The sequence below is a fragment of the Styela clava genome, chromosome 8, assembly GCF_964204865.1.
Source record: "Styela clava chromosome 8, kaStyClav1.hap1.2, whole genome shotgun sequence".
Taxonomy (NCBI): domain Eukaryota; kingdom Metazoa; phylum Chordata; class Ascidiacea; order Stolidobranchia; family Styelidae; genus Styela; species Styela clava.
The window spans coordinates 2,775,792-2,788,098 of NC_135257.1; the positions used below are offsets into that span (position 1 = coordinate 2,775,792).

The following is a 12,307-nucleotide window of genomic DNA, read 5'->3' on the forward strand; positions in this document are numbered from 1 at the left end:
ACCATCATTCAGATTCAGAGGCTCAGAGCACTCAACAATGTGTTTTCAAAAGTACCGGTAAAGAATTTTAGCCTTATCATCTCGTCTGGTCAATGACATTAATTAAAGTATTAAACTACAAGATAGGCAACTCTGACGTCATCCCATGAGAGTACAGGCAAAATATCGTATTTTATGATACGCTTCGATGCATATACTTCTCGTCGCCTTTCACGACCGTTTTCCGCTCGCTTTCGCTACTCTGCGTCTTCTTTGCGTGTAGTACCTGTCTTTTTGCACCTGTAACGAAAGAAAATTATCTCAATACGGTATTTAAAAAGTTTCGCTCACGTGGAAAGCTGGAATGGCAGACCAGCCGTAAAGAATAATTCTGGGCATCATAGACGTTTTTTTTTATCAAAGAAGATTACAAGCGCAATAGCGTGGAGTTCTGTGTGGAACATTTTGCAGACAATGATAGGTAAATAGGTTTGTGTCTAAATTTGGGAATTTAACTCATAGACCATTATTTTGTATGCAGGAGGTTGTAGAACTGGATTCAATATGTGTGCTATTCCTGAATTGAAAATGCCTATTGAACTTAGAAACGACAAAATTCATGCAATTAAAAAACGGAAATTTTAAAATATCATATATATACCATAAATATATCGATGATTTGGAGAAAAGTGCGATGTAATATTTACCTCACCACTAGGATTTTGAAACTTGAAACAAGAGCATTTTATTTTATTCCAAAATTGATTCCAGGACTGATATTCTTCCATTCAATGGTTGTTTGGACAAATCTCTTGTCATTGTTTGCAGGGTATTATGGCTGGACCTCGTAATCTTGGACTTTTCTAAAAGAAGTGTCAATGATTAGACCCTCGTATGCCACTGACAGTTCTGTAGATGTGAAGTGTCAAGTGTTGTCTAGCCAAACACATAAGGCATATATAAGAGGCTTCATATATTATTCAGCAAGCATTTATTACGGATGACTCCTCAGTCAACAGAAACAGTCAGATTAACATACAACCAACACAGCCTAACACAAACACAGAATACCAGTATACGGCATGTCTACAGAGAACATCACTAGAGTGAATGTCATCTTCAGTGACCTTTGACCTAACATGATCACTTATCACGACATCCCCCTTGTTAATAAAAATTAAAGACATAGCATGCATCACTCAGAACTAGATTCAAAGTTGAGAATGAAGCATGACAACAAGCGTTTTAAAGGGACAATCATCAAATAATAAGCATATTAATATTCTTCAATAAAACGGCGAGGTCTTCTTCTATTCCTCATAGATCTTCTCAATTGTCTTTGTGGTACTTGAACATTTTCCTTTTCTTCATGATCATAAGTTGAGTAAATCATCGGACCAGTATATGTAGGTATATCTTCTCTTGTTTTCAAAAGATGATATCGATTCCTTCTGTATCTTGAACCATCAGGAGTCTCAACATAATATGATCTGGGTGTATTATGTTTACCAACCACAATTGCAGGAATCCATTCACCATCACGTCTGATTCTTACAACATCTTGATTTTGTAATTCTTTCATCTGCCTAGCAGATTTATCATAAAATTTCTTCTGTTTCATCTGTCTTTGATGCAAATGAAAGTGAACATTCTTTGCAACTTTTGGATTTAAAAGTTTCTTTGAAACAGGTATTTTCGACCTTAGCTTCCTGCTCATTAGTAATTCAGAGGGTGAATATGACATATCCGAAATTGGAGTATCACGAAATTCAAGTAACGACAGATGATTATCTCTATTAGAATCATCAGCCTTTTTTAGAAAATTCTTGATAGACTGTACAAATCGCTCGGCAAGACCATTGCTTCTTGGATAATTTGGACTTGAAGTTACAATTTGTATTTCCCAATCTCTGCAGAATTTCAAAAAATTTGAACTGTTAAATGGCATATTGTCAGCTACAATTTTTTCAGGTATGCCATGGCGAGCAAAGATTTCTTTCATAGCTGATATTACAGAATAACTTGTCTTATTCTGCAATCTCGCAATTTCTGGATATTTTGAAAAGTAGTCAACAACCAACAGATAATCTTTTCCTTTGTAGTAAAATATATCTGAGGCAACTGTAGACCAAGGTATGTTTGGAATCTCATGTGGAATCAAAGGTTCTTTTTGATTACTTCTTCTGTGTTTCAAGCATGTTTTACACTTGGAACATAATCTTCTATATCAGCATTAATATTTGGCCAAAAGACGGAATCTCTTGCTCTTGATTTTGTCTTTTCGATTCCTAAATGAGCAATATGAACTCTCTTCAATATATTCGGTCTCAGTTTTGTTGGAATTATTATACGCTCTCCTTTGATAAGTAAATTCTCACAGACCGTTATCTCATCTCGATAATTCCAATATTCGACTACGTCTTGAGATACTTGTGACCTTTTTACTGGCCAGCCTTTTTGTACAGTTTTATACAATGATTGCATTTGTGAATCATTTTTGGTCTCTTGTACAAGTGTTTTGTACACATCTTTCATATCTTCATATTCAAGAAGATTGACATCATATATTTCTTCTTCCTTCTCGGATGAATACTCTGAGGAATCGTATGCTCGACTTAAAGCATCAGCAATATAAAGTTCTTTACCAGCTTTATATTTAACATCCAGTGGGTAAGAATGTATTCTTAGAATCATTCGTTGTAAACGCATCGGAGCACAATGTAATGGTTTTTCAATATTGTCTCAAGTGGCTTATGGTCAGATTGAACAGTGATGTGAACTTGGCCAAACAAATAGTCATGAAAGCGTTCACATCCAGAAACGATTGCATACATTTCTTTTTCGATCTGCGCATAATTTTGTTGACATTTTGTGAGCGATTTAGACGCAATTTAGACGCATATGCCACTGGTCGACCATCTTGAATTAAACATGCGCCAACTCCTTTTGAGCTCGCTTCAACAGATAAAATCACAGGTTCATTAACATTGAAATATTTTAACACAGGAGCATTAGAAATAGCATATTTCAATTTCTCAAGAGCACTGTTTTGCTCAGGACCCCAGAACCATTCAATATCTTTTTCTAACAATTGTCTTAAAGGTGAAGCAACATTGGACAGATTTTTCATAAATTTCGACAAATAAGTACACATACCCAAAAAACATTGCAATTCTTTCACATTACAAGAGATAGGCATGGCAGAAATGGCTTTTACTTTTTGGGGATCAGGCTTAAGTAAATGACCAATGTAACTAACTTCAGTCAAACGAAATTTACATTATCACGATTCAATTTCAAATTGCTTTGTCTGATCTATTAAAGAACAATAGACAACCGTTGGTCATGTTCCTCTAGTGTACTGCCCCACACTAGTATATCATCAATAATTACTTCAACGCCTTCAATATTTTCAAATATTTGGGTCATAATTCTCTGAAAAACTTCACTAGAACTAGAAATACCTATGGGTGGTCGATTGAAAAAATATCTCCCAAAAATTGTGTTAAATGTGCATAATTTTGCACTGTCATCATCTAACTTAATTTGCCAGAAACCATGATTAGCATCAAGTACAGAAAAATATTTGGCATTAGACATTCTAGTATTATTATCTTCAATGGTTTGCATTGAAAAATGTTCCCGTTTTATAGAACGATTCAAATGCAAAGGATCAAGGCAAATTCGTAAAGCATTATTCTTCTTTTTTACAATTACTAGACTATTGACCCATTCTGTAGGTTCAGTAATTTTTTCAATAACATTCAAATCTTCCAAACGATTCAATTCAGCTTTGAGAAACTCTCTTAGAGCAACAGGTACTCTACGAGGTGGATTTATTATGGGTTTTACATCAATTTTAAGCTGAATTTTATGAACAAAATTGTCAATGACTCCCAGGCCACCAAAAATATCAGAGAATGCATCTTCAACATTATTACAATTTTGTAAATTATCAATTCTCTTTATAAGATTCAAACTTATACATGCATTCAAACCAAGTACTGATGGTACATCCTGTTTGACTATCATTATATCAATATGTTTTGTGAAGCCTTTGTGTTCACAAGGTACACATATTTTACATTTAGGTTTGATTTTTCTGCCATCAAACATTTTCAATATTATGCTTGTAGGATGTATTTTCAAATTTTTGACTTTCAACTCATCAAAAATTTTCTCAGATATAACATTGCAATCAGCACCAGTGTCAATTTTGAAATTGACTGATTTGTCTAGAATTTTGACATCAACATGCCAACTATCTTTATTATTTAATGAATTTACATCATTCAGGCAGTACAATGTTGGTGTTCTGTCTTCACTATTATCAGCATTGTTAGTCTTTGCATGTCTTTGTAAGGTACAAACATCTTTATTTCGTCCAGGCCTCCTTGACTGAGTCTGTATACGGATTCAAAATGTCCTAATTTCTTGCAATAGTTGCATCTTTTGCCAAATGCTGGACATGATCTTGGAGCATGAAATCTTCCACAGTACTGACATGTTCTTTTTCCATAAGATCTTGACTTCTGTGTCTGCTTTTTTATATTTCTTGATTTCTGCAGATTGTTAATCTATGAATTTTCTTCTTTCTTGAACATATTTGTATCGCATGCATTCGAAGTATTTTTCATTGCATCGATTTGCTTTTTTGAAGTTTCTATTGTGCGTGCTATTTCAAGAGCTTTCGTGATTGTTGGATCTTTTTCTCTCAACAATCTTTCTTTGACAGAATTGTCACTTAAACCAAGCACAAATTTATCTCTCACCATATTCTATGGTGCTACAAATTGGCATTGTTTGACTTGTGTTCTCAATCTTGTTGCATATTCATCAACAGTTTCAGTCTTTTCTTGCTTGTATTCCCAGAATTTAAATCTTTCAAACAATATACTTATTTGTGGATAAAAATAGTTTTCAAATTGTTCAACCACTTTATTCAGGTTCTGTTTATCATCATCTTCAGCATAGGTAAAATTTTCATATAGTTCTAAAGCATCTTCACCAGCAAAATTTAATAACATGGCAACTTTGGCAGCATTAGGTTTGTTGTCCTTCTCTGCAGCAATCAAGTATATGTCAAAACTCTGTTTAAATCGACGCCAGATTTCAGCTAAATTACCTTGGTGAATATCAAGATTACCAGGTGCATTGAAATGATCCATGTTGAACAGTTATTTATCAGGGAAGCTTTTTACAATCTTTAAAAACACAATCTTGTGTTGGCGAAGCACAATGAACGTGAATGTAAAAATGTCCTGTCGAATCTGACGCTATGCAACGTTAGATTTACTCTTCCTCTTGCGAGCTTTTCACTTCTGACACCATGTCATGTGTTGTCTAGCCAAACACATAAGGCATATATAAGAGGCTTTATATATTATTCAGCAAGCATTTATTACGGATGACTCCTCAGTCAACAGAAACAGTCAGATTAACATACAACCAACACAGCCTAACACAAACACAGAATACCAGTACACGGCATGTCTACAGAGAACATCACTAGCGTGAAGGTCATCTTCAGTGACCTTTGACCTAACATGATCACTTATCATGACATGAAGTGCAGGTTATAGCACGGAATTGAAACTACAGGCGAAACAGGTATATCATTCAGAGTTCAGACCTCTCGACAAATCGTTTTTGCTTATAACATTGCCATTTGCCAATAAAGCTGATAGATTGACTCACTGGTACACATTGGCAGCAACTGCCAAGTTGCTTTTTATTTTACCAATAAATGCGCTATTTGTGATCTCCGAGACAGATTTTCATCAAAGATAACCCTAAGAATTTTATCTCTATCACTTCCTGAATTTCATTGCCATGGAGCAGCTATGGCTCTGGTGTATAATATATAACCCTCAATGCCACAAACGAATAGCAAGATACCGTTACCATGGCAGCAAATTGAAAACCAATGGTGGGTAAAATTTTGCTGCCGTAACCACGGCATGTCGGCTATAATGGCAGGGCTGTTCTGATGGTGACAAATATTGAGTGAGTTGGAACATTTTTCTTATGTATACAGTTTTGATGGATTTGGGGTTAGGTTTAGGTACATATACCTGCGCATGATAAACTAAAACCTGGTTCATGACTTTGTGAATATACCGGTAATAGCGCCATAACCCATGGCAAGTGCCGCCATCGATTCGTTCGTGGCAGAAGCTGCCATTTTGGACACGAAATGGGCCTATGAGTCGTTTTCTTAAATTGTTGTTGTTTATTCTTTCTAGAATTCTCCTTGTTGCTGCATTTTTGTTTTAAAAAATTTATTTTCTTTTCAACAATTGGACCAATGAACTATTTACACTATGTGGCGGTTCCACGATCGCATTTCAACGATCTAGTGGTCAGCGAAGTCGGGAGTTTTTTGATGATAAGGTTAGTTCAGGGTGGTCCAAACCCTGTCATGTTGATACATTCAACGCGGCTTACCGAACAATTTTAGCGTATATTTGTATCTAATGGAGGAACGTTTTTGAATTTTTTTAGGTATCACAACAGGGGTTGAGATCCCGAGATTCAAACCCCTTTCTAACTCTTTGTGCCCTTATTTTAGTAAAACACTCCTCTGTTTTTGAGCGTCGGCCATGTGACAGTAGTGACGAAACGCAATCCAGTTTTTTTTAGCTAGGTCCCGAAATACCAACTTAGACGGACTTGATTGATATTTGATGATTGCAGCTTGCTCACGCTGCAAGTTTTTAAATTACTCAATATAACAATTCGTTATAAAACGAGTGTCGCAAGAAAGGTGACATAAGGAAAACACGGCGGAAACGTATTTCCTTGCCCATCACACAGTGTCTAGTTCGATTTCAAGTAATATTTGTCACGAAAGAATATAATTTGGAGCGACATTAAACGCGAGATGCGCAAAATACAACGGTAATTTCCGGGAATTACCTTTAAAATAACTGAAGGCCTTATATATATATATCCTTTAAAAGAACGCCACCCATGCAACATAATAATAGTCTGATTAGAACGGTAAACTCTCATTGTTTATTAAATTTGAAGTAAGTAAACTCGCGATATTTTGATCACTTTTGGGTTTTCTCCGACATGCGGCCCGCGAGGCATTCTCAAAAGTTTTTGCGGTCCTTCATCCTAGCAACCTTGAACCACCCTGAGGTAGACTACCAAGTACCGGTAAAATTTCAAACTATAGTTGTGAATTGAATGATTTGGTATTTCGATTCACGTTGAGACTGGAGGCATGGATCTTTATTGAAACACTCCCTTAGGAATAGAGCTCAATCGATATATCTGCCCGATATTGCGTGTTTGCCGATATATGATAACGGCAGTAAACGGCCGATATATATATCGGCTATATATAACAGTTAAAAAACCTAAAAATGTTCGTAAAAGTTGTTTTATGTACTGTTCGTTGTGATTATTTTCAATGGATAATACACCTATGTGGTTTACTGTTTTTATAATTAAATCACACATGAGGGGGCACCAAAGTCTTCAGTGCTTAGGGCACCAAAGGGGCTTGATCCGCCCCTGGTTTCAACCCATCATTTTTATTCAAAACAAAAAGTTCAGCCTAGTCTATCAGATCTGTTTCTAGACTAATTTTTGATTACTGCAATTAAAATATAACTGCTACGAAGACAAAATGACTATTGTTACTTGATTTAGACTTATATTTACCAAAAACTAACAAATAGCACGCGAAAACGAGGTAATATTCACAACCATTAAAATGATTGGCCAATATTACGGCAGTAAATAAGAATGTTAAACATTCATAAATATAATTAGAGGTAGAGTATACAAAGTTGTAGTACATAAATATTAAACACTGCTTATATACGATGCTTATATTTATGGCAAATTTAATTGTTGTGCTTCGCGACCCAAATTTGGGCCGCGACCCCGTATTTGCGAATCCCTGCCGTACGGTACCTGCAGACATCATCAATTGTTAAAACTAGTTATGTGCGTTTGATGCATGTCGTCTTGCCAGTAGCAGATACCTGTACAGAGCTCAAGTGTTGCTCATCTTTGTTTTATCGTTCTTTGTTAGTTATTAGAATTTTGGGGTCTGATATAGTTCAGTACCACATATACTTCTAGTGGGCGTAGCGTCACAATTTTTTGACATGCCAATCCTAACCCCTATCTGACTACGCCATCCAAAAATAATGTCACTACGACATCACAATCACGTCATAGAGCTTGTCAAATCGTAAATATATACTACGACGTAAAATCCATTGAGGTGGTAAAATCACCCGAAATGGCATCGGCGCCGATGAGACCAGAGCCATTATATAACTAGTCTGAAAAAACCGAGTTGTTGACAGCGACATCTGGTGTTGGCGTGGGTTTTACACCCCTGTCGTCTGCTGGACAGCCGAATCAGGCAGTTTGATGCAGGTAATGTGTGATTGTTTTCAGGCCATGTTTACACATTTCAAGTTGCGCGAAGTTGGCAAGATATAGAAAACTGAAATAAAAAGGCAAACTATTATTATTAAACTCAAATATAGACTGTGTATGCAGAAAAGGTAGTCTAGAATCCTATCCTAAGCTACTGATAACTCCGGTGCTGGTAACATTCGTTTTTTAGTTACCGGTACAGAGTTAATAATGGTTCCAAGCAAGCATCGTGTCCCGGATGGTAAGAAAAGGACATTTGGAATGCCTTTAAAAGAATGGACACAAAAGTTTCATCACGTTTTTTTGGTATCCGCAATTTTACCGTATTTTATTTTGGCTATCCAAAGCAAGGACAATCTTTATTCTTTCATTTCAGAAATATGGTGTAGGCTTCTGCTGTATGTGATGTCATGAGTTTTCACTGTTTATTTTGTGTCTTATTATATTCTAGTGTTAGCCATTTATTAACTCACTTATGACTTTGACATATTAATTGCTAAGTAATTTTCTATTGCATCTAGATTGTGTTTAAATATTGCTACTCTCCTAACTTTGAAAGCAAAGTTGAGGATGGAAAAGCTAGAATTTGTGCTGATAATTAAAAGGATGAAGATATTCAAAGGGCCAATAACAAAAGTTGGATTGAATTTGGAGCATCACCCACAAAATTGTTGCCAAGAAAATCACATAAAGTACCACCCTGCCCACCAAGAAGAATTGTTCCCAAATATTCATCTATAAATTACTGTCCACCTTCATCACCTCAATCTGCAATTATTACCTACAATTCCATTAATGAAATAATTACAGCTTTTGAAAGTATCACCTTGAAAAACTGGAGAATACATTAAATCAATACATACAGAGCTTCTTTGTTTTCTTGCGCTTTCGCTAGAGTTTATTCTTCCACAATATCATCGGCAATTTCAATCCTTCTCAAAAACTTGGTTGATCTCACCCCGTGTTTGGGATCACGCCTCAAAGCTTGGTTTTGACACCAGAAAGCACCTTCTCCACCTAGACGCTTTATTCCCCATTTTAGCAATCCCCCAGCTAGGTACTCAATCACCTTTTTGTCGCCTTTGGTTATTGACGTTTGCATGAATGGCTCAGGTACTTGGGATACTTGAAAAGCTTCTTTTATAATTTTCGGTGCTGCAGTTTTGATTATGCGTTTTAGGTCCAAATGAGAGATTTCAGAATTGTTCGAGTATGGCCTTTGCAATTTTTCAATGTATTTAGCTGTCATTTTACTTCCTGATTCTTCCCTAGAAATTTCCATCATATACGCTATAACATCTGCCCATAGTGATGATTCCTGATTTAATGTGATGTTCAAATCATTCAATGCAGTCTGCAGTGTATTCTTGCAATCAACACTTCCGAAGTCGATTTCTACTACAGATATGCACCATTTTCCTTCTATCTCGTCATCAAGCTGTTAAATATATAAAATCGGGTCTAAAACAGTGCCTAAGTGCTTGAATAAAGCAAAACAAATGTGATGTATAAATACTGACCAAATTTTTAGCAAAACAAAAACGGTCTCTACTTCCATATATTAAACTACGGTACTATGAACTCTTACTATTCATTCTTTCAGGATCAAAACCTTTTTTAATAAACAATCAGTACTATATAACTCACGTCATCAAAAAATTCAAGCATTTCTTCCTCAGATAAATCTATTTTCATTCGAACTTTGAATACCGTTAACAGCGAGCAGCCTAAAATATACAGCAGACGACGCCGCGGTTATGAATTACCCACGCCAACACTAGATGACGCTGTGAACAACAGGTCAGTATACGGCCTTCAAGACTAGTATATAATGGCTCTGGTCTGCTGTATATGATTTCATGAATCATACTGTTACACCAAAGATTTAAATAAAAATGTTCACTATTCCTATGATGATCATTGCTTGCTTTGTTTTGTAAACACGATTCTCAAGATGAGAATTATGAAAATTTTCCTATGGACCTTTCCCCGAGCATCGACTTCCTTGTTTACTTCGTGACATTGGCCAATCAGCAAAATGCAAAAAGTAACGTAACAATGCCCCCTTTTCGCATCCGCTCAGACACTTTTTTCACTCAGACAGATTTTCCAGCGTGGTTATAAACATTACCTCGTTTTCGCGTTTTTGAACTCTATTCGTTAGTTTTCAGTTGTGTTTTGGAAACTTAAATATAAATCAGATAATTCAATGATCACTCTGTCTTCTTAGGAGTTTTAATTTAATTGCAGTAATAAAAATTAGTGTAGAAATAGCTGTGATAGACTAGCCTGAAATTCTTCACCGGTACCTTTAAAAAACAGATTGTTGTATGCAACGAATCATAATGATGTTTTGAAACATATACCCCATTTTACAGACGCCAACTTGCAAAAGCACTCTTAAAATAGCCCCAAAGGTCGGGGAAAGCTCCATTGATTTGACCCTCTTATGTTGGTCAGAAACGTTTTCAAAACCCATCTGCTAAAACTTCTTGATAAGTATAGGCTACTTGTAAGTATTTACATTCAGTTTTAGAGTGCAAGTTTGTGAAAATCCCAAAATGTATATAAAGTTCATGCAATTTTGAAACAGTTTCAGATTATGACAAACCTATGAATCAAAATCATCTTTCCCTATCCAGTGTGTTATTTTTATTCAATACTGTGTATGTATCACTGAGTTGCACTTATTTATTTTTCACGTTCAGACACATTCTCATCACATTGAAAATTTGTCGCTGATCCACTATGTATACATAGCCAATTTATTTATTTTTTTCTGATTATTATCGTCCAAACTCCATTGAATTTAGTTTTCAGATAAATATAAATTTCCATCAAATTATTCTGGTCGCCTTTGTTTCATTTAACGAATGCAACCGCGGACGTCGTCTTTACTGTCGAAAATTCAGTTCGTTTTAGTCATTTAGGCCTGTTGTGGTGTGAAACACTCCAATCATGGGACCCCAAATGGCTAAATAGGGTATTTCGAATGTGACGGCAGAAGCCAAAAATAGCCCAAGCTATTTCAGAACGCCCTGGTTGTCAGTAAATTCCGGGACAACCGTGGCCCGGGGCGCCAGACGTCAATTCCGGGACTGTCCCTGTCATTGCGGGGACGGCCGATAGCCCTAGTCTGAAATAATTTTAGATTTTGCCTACTTTCCCCATTTTCCGTAGGCTATGTGTGTGTGTGTGTGTGTTGACTTGCATTCACTTTACTAACCGTGTGTTGCGTCTATATTTTGTTTGTCACCGAGCGGCGTGGGTTGTTAATGTAAGTGCCTCATATTGGGTTCGATACTGACTGGGACGCCTTATCGGATTTCTGCGCTTTCGGAATATAACTACTCCTTTAAATCTTCCCCAATAACTATTTAAAACTACTAAAACTAGGCTTGTTTGCGTTACACTACTCGACCCGAATGATCGAAAATGGCGTCCATATGACGCCATAATGGGACAAGTTAGTTGCACGGTGTTGCAGGTCAGTATACGGCCTTCCAGACTAGTTATATAATGGCTCTGATGAGACGATAAAGATAAAGAACTGACTAATGTCAGCGATCTCTCTCATACTGGGATCGTTGCGACGAGAAAACGAGAGAAATAGCTGTTCGATTTCGGTTGCACCAGTTTATGGTCACTTTGGGTTGCACAGTCTTGGATGACAGTTTGTATATTTTGAAGGGCTATATTACGTCACTGTGAGGTCGCACTGACGTAATTTTTAGATGGAGTAGACAGGTGGGGGTTAGGATTGACATATGCAAAAATTGTTGAGCCAGGCCAACAAGAAGTGAATGTGGTACTAAACTATACCAGACCCAAATAGAGGCGCAGTTCTTACCACTTCATGGCGGTTTTATAGCGCTATTCTGTATTCAGTAATCAGTATTAACGGTATATTCACAAACTAATG

At 36.4% G+C, this 12,307-nt stretch overlaps 1 protein-coding gene across 1 annotated transcript; it reads right to left on the minus strand.

Moving 5' to 3' along the window:
- Positions 1–7,676: 7,676 nt before the first annotated feature.
- LOC120346275 (uncharacterized) lies at positions 7,677–10,181 on the minus strand. Its single transcript, XM_039415977.2, has 3 exons — positions 10,033–10,181; positions 9,249–9,823; positions 7,677–8,452 (listed from the first exon to the last, which is right to left on the minus strand). Exons 1-2 carry the CDS (start codon positions 10,078–10,080, stop codon positions 9,284–9,286), a joined length of 588 nt encoding a protein of 195 aa, XP_039271911.2. The 5' UTR covers positions 10,081–10,181; the 3' UTR covers positions 7,677–8,452; positions 9,249–9,283.
- Positions 10,182–12,307: the final 2,126 nt, after the last annotated feature.